The following is a 15,418-nucleotide window of genomic DNA, read 5'->3' on the forward strand; positions in this document are numbered from 1 at the left end:
TAAGCTAAAAGATTGTTGAGTCCGCTAAATGCAACCGTTGGGAGGAAATCCGCTGAGCGGAATGGATTTTTATGTTTGGGCGCCATTTGTAAAGCAGTGTCATGAGATTAGATATGTACACGTTGCGTCACTGATCGCTGCACGTATTTATTGCTGATTTGCAATTATAAATCCAAATAAATTAAGAAAGTATTTCAAAAAAGAGATCTCTAATAATTATGTGAATCATATTATAACGTATATTTCGTCAGCAGGAGATGGAAGATATAATCCATATTCAGAACGCGCTTTTATCGATAAAAGCTTTTGGCCCGTATTTAAAACGCGTTTTTATTGATAAAATCCCGCTTTTATCGATAAAAGCGCGTTCTGAATACGGGCCATTACTTTTAAAATTCTATAATATGCGTAACATAAATTATAGCATGTTAGCGCGTTAACATCGCTGTAAGCGCGTTTTGAATATGGGCCATACTTTATGATGTAAATATTAATACTAAACAACACTTATCTATACTAAATGTATAGATAAGAAAGGAACACAAATGACTGAAAAAATTGAGAACTGTCAACTGAGCACTTTTGTGAGCAAGACCGAGGTACGGACTGCTCAGGTAAGGTTAATTGCAAATGTGGTTTAAACCCTTAAAGCGACATGCTTGTCGAGCCAATGAGCATGATTGGTTCTTACCTGTAGATCCAATCAATTATATTTAATTGCTCGGCGAGCAGATCAAGTCGCTTTGCTAACTTGAAGTTTAAACTCGCTCAATGTATCGCCAATGAGTTGTGTAACTTAAATATTGCTCAGGTAATGAAAATACGATCTCGTCGAAGAGTGCAAATGCTTCAAATCTTTTTTTTTTAAACACTTTATTTTTTAGATATATATGTACAATTATTATTAAATATACGCGAATACACTCGGCCGTGCTGTTGCAAAAAATTTAAGTTTCTTTACAGAAGTTATGCATTTCGCGAGTTATCTTCGTGTCTAAGTCCATTTAAATTTCTTATCAAATAATAAACAAGGAGACTCTCTCTCTCTCTCTCTCTCTCTCTCTCTCTCTCTCTCTCTCTCTCTCTCTCTCAAATTATCAAAAAATTAATGTGGCACGTGAAATAGAAATCGTCTCTAAAAGATATTTAAATTTGTAAAATTATTTTAGAAGCAGAAATCAAATTTTTTCGATGAAAATAATGATACAAAATAATGATATAAATATGTTTATTTTTTGTTATACGAAAATGAGAGAAGAAATCGAAGAAGGAAATATATTTTAGCATTGAAATCTAAAAAATGCTAAATCTGTAACAATCTTCAACTTCTGCATTAGACAATAATACAGCTATTCCCTTGATGACGCATTTTGCTGTTCTTTGAGATAGTAAATCCTGGACAACACTGATCCTGTTGCATCAACAATTGTGAGTTGTTGAGATCGCTACTGATAGCTGCGCACTCATTATCGTCACCAACTCTCGCATCTGCGTTATCCTTTTGCATTTGTAGTGTGAAATCCAACGACAAATTTGATTCTTCTTCGGAACTTTGTGAAGACAAGGATGAAGTGGCATTAATCTTCACTTCCGGTTGCACGCTCGTTGATTGATTTTCTCCAACGCGCGGAGACAAGTTATTCCGGTGCTGTCGGAAGTGCTCCTCTGTGTCGTTCAGGAGAGAACTGAACATGTCTGACGCGTTCCTTATGCCTACCGCACCCATAGAATTCGATCGACATTCTGCAACCACGCGAACAGAAAATTTATTCCTCTATTATATATTCTGCTTCTTTATTAGAGAAAGCTTCGAGAGAAATTGGAACTATTTCCACTCTAGCTTTTGATACGATTTACTAAGCAATCGTTATAATCATACTTTTATATACTATATATACTATATATTATAAAAAAGAAATGTAAAAATTTCACCTCGTACTTCCACATTCTTCGTCGGTGAATTCGCGATCGATCGTAGCGCGACATCTTGGAAAGTGATAGGGGAATATATTCTTCTCTCTTCGGAAAGGAATCCCGAGGATCCCGGTGGCGTAGGGGATGACATCTTCGACGAGCCTCTACGTCTCGATAGCGCGTCTCCCGAAGTCGATTTGTCGAACATACCTGTGCTTATCAAACCTATAGCTCCCACCGAGGAAACTCTTTTCTCGAAACTCTTTGTGTGCCATTGATGAGGCTCCTGTATAGTGATTCCCTTAGTCATGACAGAACGACGTTCTCGCTTTTCCAACCAATAGGTCTTCATTGTGCCTAGTACAATATATATCGATGTGCACAATATAAATACAATTATCGGCCCTGACATGTCTTAATAAATCCTTAAAATTAAATATTAACAAACAGAAAGAATATCACAGGAATATCCTTGTAAAAATAGTGTATATAAGATAAAAAATTCAAGATAGTCTTACCCTTTCCTTTGACCTCGATTTCTTCACGTTCTTTCACCTTGTATGAAGGTGATAACAATTCTTGGGTGGATTGAGATATATGTATTTGCATGGCTTGACTTGTCGCTTCCATACGGGCTGCTGTATTGACAGAATCGCCGAAGAGGCAATATCGTGGCATCTTTAAGCCAACGATACCGGCTACAACCGCGCCGCTATGAATGCCAACGCGTATCTGAAGATGGTTGCCTGTGAAGATATAATAATTATCTTTTATATAATATGAAATTTTCTTTTATAGTACAATATGAAATCCATGCTGCATCATTGCGAGTGAAATTCGGTGAAATGCATTACACACTTAGGTATAATATGTATAGTGTCTTAAAACAAGTTGATAAAGATATGAATAAGAAAGATCATATAATACAATTTTTCTTATTACTTTCTAGATATAGAATCTGCAATCAAATTAATATTTAAAGATTAATATTTAAATTAATTAGAATTTCAAAGGGTATCTCTATAAAGAAACAATTTTAAATATTTCACTATATTTCTACGCATGCGTGCGTGCGTGCGTATGTGCGTGTATGTGTATAAAACTAACTACATATACAATGCTTTTATGTCCTAAGGCCTTAAAAGACTGTATAGACTCATGGATTCGTACCGAGAATCAGTTGCAAAATTATTAGAAAATCGAAGAACGTAAAATAAAAATATGCTCTAAAGGTGTGTTCAGATTAGAGATTATTGAGATTAAGATTGAGATTGGATTGTAATCAATTAAAGCAAAGTTACTAGACTTGATCAGTTTGATTTTCTTTCTTGTGATTGGTTAAAATTCCAATCCAATCTCAATCTCAATCTCTAGTCTGATCATGCCTTAAGAAAAATTGAAAAATATACCTGTTGAACGGTCCTTGAGGTCGGTTATTGCTTCTACCATGTCAAGCGCCATATCGCATACACGATCTGCATGATCGTTTTCTTTTACTGGCGCACCTGAGACTACCATGTAAGCATCACCGATAGTTTCGACCTTGAATAAAAAAGGATTCTATGATTATTTGATATAAAGATATTTTTTCAAACATGAAAATATATTAAAATAAAAATTCAATTATTTTAGCATTTTTTTTTTATTAAACTTGATGAAAATTAAATTAAATCAAATTAGTTAAAATCAAATGAATGGTATTTATTGCTAAATTTATAAATAACGCAATAATAGACTATGATAATTAGATTCGTATTACAAGGTTGAACGAGGTTGAACGAGAGATAATCTTTTCTATGAGACGAATGAAGAATACCTTGTAAACTCGATTTCTCTCGGTTAAAGTATCAAACAACGAATACATGGCGTTTAACATTGACACAACTTCCATCGGTGAAATTCTACTGCAGATCTCAGTAAAAGTCACTACATCCGAGAACAGGATCGATACACTATCGAACATCTGCAAGCAGAGAATATTTTGAGACAATTTTATTGATAAAAAATTATATTTTATAAAGAAAGTAAAAGTATTTACTGTAATTATATCATTCTTTATAAACTAACACCAAAAAATATTACGTATGTACAATATGAGCACATATATACTTCTCATTATACAAAGTAGTTTTGTAGATATATTGATTGAAATTAAACAACAAGAGATGACTTGTTATTATTTAAAGTGTTTAATGAATTCATCTCAGTCATATCATTTCAGTTTATCATTGGTTATTATTATAACATAGAAAAATTAACAATTCGTCATCTTACCTTACGCACTTATTATTTCGTTTTCTATTAAAACAAAAAAAATTAATTATTATGATGGTTTTCATTTTAGAAAATACGCCACCTCGAATCTGTGCGATAAAAATTAGGGTTTTTTTAGAACGCAGCCGTTTTTAAAAAAATATTCCATTTTTGCCAACAGCATTTAATAATCTAACAAATGAATAAAAGCAGGAAATTTGAATTTTTCATTTTATTCTTCTTAACCATACCTCGCAAGTATCAATCGGACTTTCACCATTCCTCAAACGATCTGCGACTTGTTTGGGAATCATTTGATATAATAACTCATCCGTACGCTTCATTTCTTCATCCAGTTTTCTCATAGATTCCTCTAATTTTTTACTCTTAAGCTGTTCTTGATCTAATGCCAGTTTTAATTCCACAGACTGTTGGGTTCCAGCAAGCATAAGGTCTCTATGAAATCATTAAGTATCTATAAGATAGTTATCGATTTGACACAGAACTTAACTCTGTATAGTCGATCACCAAAGATGGAAACTATTATATAATTTTTCCAATTTTAATTTTCAATACAAACATTACACGACTGTTTTCTTTAACAATGAGATACTCGGATCACGTAACAACGGACAATAAGAAATTCTTTTTCTTCTTAAAATTACATCGGCTGAATAGTTTCTTTACCGGCTAAAATCGTGCATCGAGAGATCATTTATATAAAGGCCTGTTGCTATTAAAGCGTTCAAATCGGGCATGACAGGTGTCCCAAGATACATCATCATTTTCCAATTATCCATATATATCATTTGACCTGAAAAATGCGATTTTGCTGGGATGACGTCTTCTCTTAAATTTCTTTTACGTTTTCACGCGTAATCTCGTGTTTTCTTTTTTGACACAAAAATCTGTTTTATTACTGCATATAATTTATATAATAAAAACAGAAAAAAATTTCTTATTATTAATTTCGATAAAGATCGATGAGTTAGTATCTCACATAATAGCTAACATTGTTATTGTAATCTCAACAATAATAAGTCTTTTAAAGTTAACGAGTAAATATAAACATACCCTTTAATCGTAAAGTCTTATCTTCTACTGTCTCAAGCTCATCACTCAAGAGAATTTCGTTTCTGTGCCGATCATTCAATCGTTCCGTAAGCACTGGCTCAACAGTAACCAGCTCAAAAATGTTATTTGTTCTGTTTAATATCTAAACCATACAAAATCAGTTAGTCGGAAACGATTCGAAGTCATAACTAAATTTGGGAAATTTTGAGAATTTGTTCAAAAAATTTAAATATACACAAATCAAGTACTCAAAAACACAGATTTAGACCATAATTGTTACTTATTTTAACTTTGTGAATTTTCTTGTCTCTTTTTTGCTAAATTTTCTCTTATGTTTATATTACAAAAAGCATAATTTTTTTAGCTCATTTTGTGGCTGTCGAAATTTAAATCGAATTGCCAAATGATATATGATGAAACATTAATCTTATTGTCAGACATAAATTTTAGTTTTGGAGATACGGAGGAAGCCAAATTCCTAGTATTGTCCAAGCATATTAGAAGCTAGAAGACGCAAAAAGAAAGTTAAAATTTGTTTAATAATAGTTTGATTTTGATTAGAATTAATCAGAATGATTTTCTGTACTACTGTATACTAAAAATCCAATCTCTGTTGCTTAAATTTTTAAGGGAATAAAAATATTCTTAAAAAAAGTTTTTGCTGAATTTTTTCTTCGAACATGTTTTCGTATTTACATCCGTTTTTGAGAAATTTAGTAAAAACACGTTTTTAGGGGTTTTATTTAGAGGGGATTATTAAACGTTTCATAATGATTGTGTTGAAAGTCCGACAATTATCGGTGCGCAATCACATTTGAAACAAAAAAATTGATTAAATATATTCGTAACATCTAACTTTGATCGCGTTTCGGCATTCTTTACTTTATTCGATTTATTCATACACGGTCGTTCTTCTTATAATGTTTAGTAAAAACATTTTTGGGAGAAATTTTATCTTTTTAAAAAATTAAGCACTAAAGGTGATGGAATCGGATTTTTAGTACGGTATAGTCAGAGAATCATTCTAATTAATTCTAGTCAAATTTCCACTGTTATCAAAGAAGTTTTAACTTTTGTTTGTGTCTATTGTATTTGGACAATATTAGAAACTTGACTATTTTGACTATCCCCCCCCCCCCTCTCAAAAATTATCTCTATATTCAACTTAAAATTTTTCTGAGATTATCCCAGCATATATATATGCTGTATATAACATCGTTTGATATACAATTTGAATTTTGAGGGCCACCATAAAATAGGCTAAATTTAGGGTTACTCTTTACCGATTGAAATTTAAACGCAATAAGAGGTCGAACCAAATCGAAGAAATAAGTAATCTTCTTGCCAACCAGATCTGGCAATATGACCATCAGTGAATTGCCGATGCTTCTAACAATCATATCTGATCTGAAATTTAAACATTTATTAACCAAATAAATATATAAATATGTCTTATTCATCAATTCGTATGCGCGCGCGCACAGAGTTTTTCACAGTAAAAATAATAAAACGGAATTCTTAAACAATTTTATATGGCTTAATTCTCATTTAAACTCACTGTATCATTCAATTATTAAACCAGGACAAAAAATAATAAAAATATAAATTAAAAAATTTAATTCTTAAACCAGATATTTTATGAGGGTGCGTTCCTGGATCTTGATGGAAAAGCTGAAAGCGGAAAAGCAGCAGCCAATTAGAACTCGTGCTGGTAGTCGACAATTTTGGCTTTTTGTATTACTTACTAACAGCTCGAGTTCTGATTGGCCACTGTGTGAATTTATATACACATCTGATTCTGCGAATTGCGCGCCAATATCTTTTTGTAGTATTAAAACTTTAACTCTCTTAATTTTTTAGTAACATTTTTGCACAATCATTTTAACACGTACCCGAAAACGATGCAGAAGGGAAATATCTCAAAAAGCACGCACGCCCCGATCGGCAGATGTTTCTCCTCACGGGTCATCGCGAGCGATGCCAGCGTGAAGGCACGATTGTCGAAGGTAAGTTGAAAGGTCACGTGGACAGTATCGAAAAGCACTTCCTCGCGTACTAGCTCAATCTGCAACTCCTTATGATAAAAGTGTCGAGCGACTTCCCTTATTTGACCCATTGTATAGTAGACAAAGCCCCGGCGTTTGCTTCGATAATGAAGAGTCAACCCTACGCATTTGTAATAAAAATGTAGAATGTGTGTGTGTGTGTGTGTGTGTGTGTGTGTGTATGTACATGTATAGAACTTAATAATTTTAAAATATTACGTATAGGCTGAAAGAGAATTAAATTAATTCCTTTTTTTATTTTAAATCTTATTTATTGCGAATTATAATATATATAAATTGATGAGATAATAGGATCTGAGAACGAAAAAATGTTTCCAGAATTCTTTCGAGGCACGGACGGCTATTATGCAGCCTTGTAACTCACCTTGACGAGTCTCATTTTCGCAGATGAACGAAGGTGCTCGCATTCTCGGATAGGAAAACTTGAGGTATTCATGGAGATTATCTAGACCATTGAGAAAATCCCTCACATGCCGTCCAAGCACCGAAAGTACGCGATCGTAACCGTACTGTCCGACGAATCCTACAAAGTGCACACCCATTTGATCGAAGAATTCCTTTTCCGTTACACCAAGTACCTAAAGAGTAAGTGTACTTAAATTTTTCAGTCTGCTCCGAATGAAACCATTTATCCGCTTTTGTTAAAATTAATTGAAAAACGTTTAAATGTAATACGCTTTGCATATGATATAATCTGTATCGAGATTTAAACATTCAGTTTTTATACCGATACTTTATACTTTAAATATTGAAAATTGAAAATTAAATATCTCCTGAAATGTATTTTATATTTGGCCGTATTTACGAAAAGCAATTTTTACAAATGAATAATTAATTTGGGTATGAGGATATGGTGAAGCAAATGGTGTATCGTAGACATACCTGAATTGCTTTTTTCGCTAATCTTGGTATCAAATTTTCCGAATAGACCTGGTGAACACTAAAGCTCGGCTGGTCCACAGACGCCTGTCTGCGAATCTCTTCCCATCTGTCTTCACCGTAAACCTGCCTTATATATTCGGCTAGATTTTCCAAGATTAGACCGTACATGTTTTTTTAGACAAATCCTGCAGCCAAGTCTACTGGAAACACGCAATTTTTCACTAATATCTATCTATCATACACAAGAACCTCGTCCACATAGTATTTAAAATATATCCGTTAAATTCTCATTAGTGTTTTTGCCAACATAACAATTTTTTTTTAAATATATTTTTAGATATGCACATGATGTACTCTTTTCAAAAGTAACGTAGTAAAAATACAGCCCTTCATAAAATCTGCATCTAAATAAATATCGAGATACTTTCACTTGATATATGTACATGTACATTTTGTACATCAATTTTTGAACGATATTTCATAAATTTTCATTCACCATGATCACTGACCTCGCTCACTAAAAGGATGAGACCCGTGTGTAGGATCAATCTCTTGAATTCAAATCAACTAAGTAGATAAGAGCGCGATTATTATTAGATCGTTCATAATTTCACTCACGTATGTCGGCTCATCGATGACCCTGCGCCGCTGATTTATTTAAGACGTTTCAATAATATTAATAAGTTTAGGCTTTGACACCTCGCGTACCGAAAACATTCTTCACAAAGTATTCAAGCAATATATAATTATAATATAGAATTATATATTGCTTGAATACTTTGTGAAGAATTATAAGGACTTAACTACTTTTCAGAACAATGAAAAACAAATCGTAAATATAGCGAACTCGTAAGAATAGTGATAATTATATTGTTTGAATCATGATTACTATCATATTTGAGAGGAAGAGAGAGAGAGAGAGAGAGAGAGAGAGAAACTCTTTCAATCGCTCGACAAAATGTGATAAAATACTTTACAAAGAACAAATAGTTCTCTTTTTAACATCTATTTTGAAGAATATGACTTCAACCTTTGGCGCTACCTCTCCATTTCTATACATGTAAATTCTTTCAATCGCACTCGAATATCCTATCAATAAAGGAAGCTACCGAAAAACGAAAAAAAATTATACTTTGTCGTATCTTATTTCAACGTATATAATAACGTATTAAAATATATAAACATCTGATAAATATTTGTATATTCAATTTCCGATGATATGTCTTTATACACACGTATGTATATATAATTTAAAGCGTATTTTAGGGAAATTGTGCAAATCAAATCAATTTATTCCATTGATATCGTATGAAACTGATCTCACATATTTATGCATCAGGCATCTGTGCTTCTATTTATACGAAGCACTTTCGCAAGAGCGCAAAGTCACTAGAAAAATATCCTGAAATATACCTACATTTGTGCATCCGATTGCATTTTATCTTATAAATTTTTTAATATATGTATATCGAAGTAATTATCGCCATTTGATTTTTTTCGATGTTATCTCGAGCAAGAATGCATCTTTGCTGCACAAACCAATATATTATAATGCGAAAATTAAAACTAGCGTCGCATTTCATCTTATAGTAAATTTCATCCTTTATTATAAGTAAATAGCAAACTTAATAAAAATATTTTTGTTAAATCTGCACACGCTCTCTCTCTCTCTCTCTCTCTCTCTCTCTCTCTCTCTCTCTCTCTTTCTCTCTCTCTCTCGAATTATTTTTCTATAATAAATAAATTTTCATATTTGGCCTCTTATCGAAGCGATAATGATTTTTTTACAGTAACAAAACGCTACAGATTATAGACAACTTTGCCTTAACAGGACATTCATGTTCTTACAAGTACTCTCGTCAGCAACGTTTATTCTATTCTATCGGTAATAGATTCGATATTGTGGTAATAACGAATAGTTATGATAGCCAAGGTTTGTCGTCTCGTGATATATATTGTAATAATAGGCGACAGCAGTCACATGTAGCAACATTTCTTCGCGTGTGCGCGCATGTGTGATATATATCCATTTGTATTTTTTTCCATATCCCATTACACTATTATTATAGCTATCTAATTATTATCCAGCATATATGTATAAACCATATTTTGTTACGATTAACGGATTAATATGGACATATTTTGAACGGTGTATATATTTTGTGCTGTGAATTACTTGCTACCTAAACTGCAGGTTCAACAAACAAAGGTTCTACAAACCTCTCAAATGTCGAATCCTTTGCAGCTGCGGTTACAACGGAATTTTTGAAAGATACACCAAAAGGACCAAAGATCACCGATGATCGGTAATATGTTTCGATAACACCCCTCGCAATTTGCGGAATTTTGCGTATATGTTTCGCGCGGCACAGTGCCGTGTACGGAATAATCAGATGTATTCGATAGACTCTTCCACCGCTTTCCGCAACTTTTCAATCTCGTCTTTCTCCCCACTTATTTCTGCTTTCCTCTTCCATCGTTCCATTTTCTTTCCTCAATCTATTTAGGCTCTGTATAGATGATCTCTTTCCATCCCCCGTTGCCACCCTCTCTTCCCTGCACCTGCAATCAGGGCTGGATTTTTAATCGCATCTGTTACATCTATTTGAAATCTTTTGGGAATTTTTGAGGCTTGTAAATAAAAAAGAAATGAAGAATCTTTAAAAAAAAAATCAAATTCAAATTTATTTAAATAAAATTTGTCGTTAAAATTTCGCGATTAAAGTAAACGAAGAAATGGGAAAATCGATAACTCGTACAATATCCTTCTGAATATTTTAAATACAATAGTATTCAGTTCGATAATAACATTCCTATTTATTATTGTAATTCTTATCTTTCAACGGATTCTTTTTGTCGCGCGAAAAGAATCAATTACAAGCATTGCAAGAAAAAAACATCGCGCGCAATAGAGTTATATAGAAATTGATATCTGCTTGGGATTATACTCTATATTAATTGTATAGATTGCAGACTATTTACTCGATTGAAAAATAAAATGAAACGGTTGAGGATCCACGTTCCGATCAGAAGATCCGCTCCTGTCCGCCACGCAATCCACTTGATCTTCTCTCACAGCTGTTAGCTAATAAGAGACCCCCTTAAGGACTCCCTGCTTCGCGTGCAACTTGATTATGAAATACTGTCCCGTTGTTATAATTGTCCCGCCTTGCCGATTAGCTATTACGGTTAATTAGATTGAGATGATGGTTCTGCGTTTAATCAACAACAACCGCGAATCGATATTGCGAATGTTTAATTGATTTTAACTTTTAAGAGAGCTGTTTTCAGCTCAAGTTATCACTTGGTTCGCGATTAATCAGTTCTTCAAAATTGTATTATAATGTTAATTTGATTAAACATCTCCAGCTGTATAAATCGAATCAACATTGATTATATTTTTCTAATTTCTAAAGCCGTTTAAAAGTATAAGTCCTTCAAGCTAAATAATAAGATCGAGAGCGCGATGATATCTCGAAAGCATGAAATGAATTAAGATAAAAAAAGCGATAAACTAATTATTGAAGCGAACGCAAAATCGATTGCCGAAAGACAAGACAAGGACACACGTCACATGAATCGCGTCGATCACGCAAAATCATTGGGATTCGACTGTTAAAATTTTTATCTATTTGTCTGCGCGTAAAAGTAGTGATTCGAAAAGGTAATAACCCGCGTTGTCGTCAGTTCCGCTCTTATTTCGAATGCGCACTGAGCGCGCTCGATCGTTGCGTTGGCGCGAACCGCACTGTACGTGTATTATCCGATTATCGATTTGAGCATTGAGAGAGGCGAATTAATAAGACTTTGCAGAATGCCGACAGGCAGGTGTCACACAAGACGTCGTCACGATGACACGGGTGAATTGTGGTATGTACTACATGCCTGCAGCACACAATACATGTTAGTACATATTAGTTAGTACCTATATGCGCTCTATCAGTGCACTCGGAGGCACTCTTCGCGAAACCGATATACACCGCGTGCGTGCGTGCGTGCGTGCGAGCATGCGTGCGTGCGTGCGTGGAGAAACAGAAACGGCGTCGTCAACGACGGGATCAATCTGCGAGCACGAGAGAGTATGCGCATACGGCACATTTCTCGGTTCTCCCTCTATATACTTATACCTCCTCTATGTCTACGCGAGGCAGAGAGGAGCTCGCTTCAGAAAGAAGAATACGCGTGGTAGTCTTTCGATTTCACATGTCGATAATAAAAATATTCCAATAAATGTTCCACCTTATTTGCGTTATAACATTACAATTATATCTCATTCTTTAAATTTTTTATCATGTATCTTAAAAGATATGATAAAAAATTACCAAATGAAACTTGCAAATAAATGATAGCGAATAATTATTATTATAATTACTCGTAATTTTGTGTTTACCTCGGATAATGATTATTTAGCCGTACGATTAAATGACTTGGACATTGGATAGAATGGAAAAAACATCATATATATATATATATATATATATATATATATATATATATATATATATAATCGTGTCTATTGACAAACTTGATCATTGGTGATGATCTTCTATTGGACAAACTTGATAAGAAAATATAAGAATAAGAATAAGAAGATATATACGGAAAGTTTTATAGTTTAAGTTTTATAGCACATTTTCTCCGATAATAGAATTTTTCTCAAATACGACGATTGACGCGTCAAAGAACGGAAGTCAATTCACGTTATTCGTGCGAAATGTTACGAATAACAGTTTTGAATATGTCAAGTTATACATCGTTGATGCGCGTATCTATGAATAATGATCGTTTTATCGCAATTATAAAATCATCTTTAAGATAAATTCTTAAGTTGCGGAGCTTTCAAATCTATGTAAGAGACATGTATGTCCCTCGTACGAGTTATAGAAACAAAATTCTATACACAAGGTGCAAAGAACTTTAGAACTGCATATGATACGAATACGATAATAGGGAGAAAGTATCATTTCCAAAATTACTCCATAATGACTCAACATATAAAAAGAGTATTACACTGAGAGAAAAAGGTTGTCTCGGCAATTAGAAATTTGAAGATAAATAACGCATATCAATTGCGCTTCTCTTTGCCTCAACTAATACATATTATAAAGTTCTAACAAAAACAATAAATAAGTTAATGTAACTTATTTAATTTTTTTACTGTCTTAACTTTATGATACATAGTTACAATTTTTTATATGTATAAATAATTTTTAGGAATTTTAAGATTTCTGAATTTTAGTACACAGAATTAAAAACTATATATACTGTCGAGATCTCTCGCATTTACTTTTATTTTCCAAGTTTGAACTCAATGCTGCGCCTTTTATCGTATGCTGAGTGGTTTTCTTCTTAAGAGAAATTGAATTTCACTGCGTCCCTCTTATGACAACATATATACTACTTGTTATGGCTAAACAACTTTAATGAAAAAATCTAGAAAACTATTTTTTTTAAATTATCTCAATAATAATTTATTAGTTACTATGATGTAATGTGTGTTTTATGTAAAAAAAGATGTTTATTTAAACTAAAAAAAAAATATAATCATTTTGTTTTATTTTTATGAGATCTAAGTAATTATTTAATATAGTGACATGCTATTCAATATCAATGAATATTGTTGCCGTAATTACATATATTTTTACAGTGTTGAGTACTAGATTAATAGTTATATACTCTATAAAACTAGAGGAGGAGTTATTATAATTGCCAATAAATATTGCCAAATTTATAGTTGTCATAATTATTGCATTTTCTCTCAATGAGTATATTATATATACTTAAAATACCTTTTTTTAAAATAATAAATAATAATTGCAAAGAATAAAACGTTCAGTCTTCTTTACACGATTATTGATAACTCCACATACATACCACATGTAATATATTTCCTATAAGAGAAATAAATAATACATAGAAAACGAATGTTCATTAAGTATCCATTGTACAAATTGTAATCAAATAAAAATAATAATATCGTAGACATTAGTTTTCATGATGAAACCATAAAATCTGTTATAAAATAATTTCTCATAAATGAGTATCAAAAGTTGAAGATATTATTTCTTTTGTCGTATAGACAGTTTAAGTTCTTATGAAAAAGAAAGCGAGTTTCGAAAAATTGATAAACTTAATTTTTTAACTCGGTATGAGTTAAAGTCAGAAATTGTAATTACTTTTACAGAATAATTATATCGATTATTGATTAAATTATTAAATTTTCTGATCATTTATAGTCTTTCAAATGTTAATTATACTTACTCTGCGCACAACGTTACAATTTCCATTCTATCCGAAAGATTAGAACAGAATCGAATGATTTTTTTCTCTCTTATAGAAATGCAATTTTGGAAAACATTCACGAAAGTGAGTAATCAACACAATGCGTGTTTTAGAGTAAATTTTGCAATTTTGTGTAATTTACAGTTTATGTCCGCGCGCGCCCCCTCCCACACACACACACACACACACACACACACACACACACACACACGCACACACACGCACGCACGCACGCACGCACGCACGCACGCAAACACGATGTATTACATACTTATAGTTTTACAATTTACGTTTAATCCTATATTTATTTTAATGTGCTTTCTTTTCACATCTTTTTTACCATCTTCCATCTTTGTTACGTTCGTAATATTATTATATAATTTCATTAATATTTTATATCTTTCTCATTAATTTTCATCCTTAATATATACAGATTTGATTATAATCACTTTTCCTTTATTATGCAAAATATTTTCACACACGTTATTTTTTTGCATATCAAAGGGATCCCGCATAAACTCGGGATTTAAACGGTTAGATATTTGGAACGAATGCACTTGCGCGAAATTAATTTCGCAATATCAGTTTTTTCTGTTTTTAAATTAATTTCAAGGTTAAATATAAATAGTTAGCAATCAAAAAGAAAAGTAGATGAACGAGATCGTCAAACAAAATCGCGTCGCCATTATCCACGATCATTCGCGACGATTCACGAGCAACGGTACAACGCTACTGCCTGTCGCAATCACCGAACACGAAACTGGCATTTCCTGCTATTCGACGTCAAACTTGACGTTAAGCGCGTCAATGAAATAACAAATTGTTATCCCCATCGATTACTAATGAGTCGTATTAATTATGTTAGTAATCATATACAGTTTCTCATCTAAACTAAAATTGTAATGTATCTGTGTCTCTTTTATTAATTTATTACTATTTTGATTTAT

General features: G+C 32.6%; 1 protein-coding gene and 1 long non-coding RNA gene across 10 annotated transcripts; one reads left to right on the forward strand and one right to left on the reverse strand.

Moving 5' to 3' along the window:
• Window positions 1-854: 854 nt before the first annotated feature.
• Gyc88E (Guanylyl cyclase at 88E) lies at window positions 855-12,443 on the reverse strand. Of its 9 annotated transcripts, none has more exons than XM_087411055.1 (15): window positions 12,115-12,443; window positions 11,172-11,369; window positions 10,410-10,751; window positions 8,190-8,386; window positions 7,672-7,885; window positions 7,134-7,407; window positions 6,525-6,648; window positions 5,242-5,383; window positions 4,855-4,981; window positions 4,419-4,623; window positions 3,731-3,877; window positions 3,324-3,456; window positions 2,433-2,660; window positions 1,933-2,271; window positions 855-1,743 (listed from the first exon to the last, which is right to left on the reverse strand). In XM_087411055.1, the coding sequence occupies exons 4-15, from the start codon at window positions 8,355-8,357 to the stop codon at window positions 1,334-1,336; spliced, it is 2,511 nt and encodes an 836-aa protein (XP_087267181.1). In that variant the 5' UTR covers window positions 8,358-8,386; window positions 10,410-10,751; window positions 11,172-11,369; window positions 12,115-12,443; the 3' UTR covers window positions 855-1,333. The 9 variants fall into 9 exon arrangements, with proteins under 9 accessions (XP_087267181.1, XP_087267180.1, XP_087267178.1 ...); XM_087411054.1 differs by having other exon boundaries at window positions 11,172-11,401; XM_087411052.1 differs by having other exon boundaries at window positions 11,172-11,558.
• Window positions 8,397-10,846, forward strand: LOC147908093 (uncharacterized). The gene is made up of 2 exons (XR_015546620.1): window positions 8,397-10,221; window positions 10,384-10,846. It is a non-coding gene; the product is annotated as an uncharacterized LOC147908093 (long non-coding RNA).
• Window positions 12,444-15,418: the final 2,975 nt, after the last annotated feature.

Source organism: Acromyrmex echinatior, chromosome 11 (genome assembly GCF_024713525.1).
Source record: "Acromyrmex echinatior isolate Ae372 chromosome 11, ASM2471352v2, whole genome shotgun sequence".
Lineage (NCBI taxonomy): Eukaryota > Metazoa > Arthropoda > Insecta > Hymenoptera > Formicidae > Acromyrmex > Acromyrmex echinatior.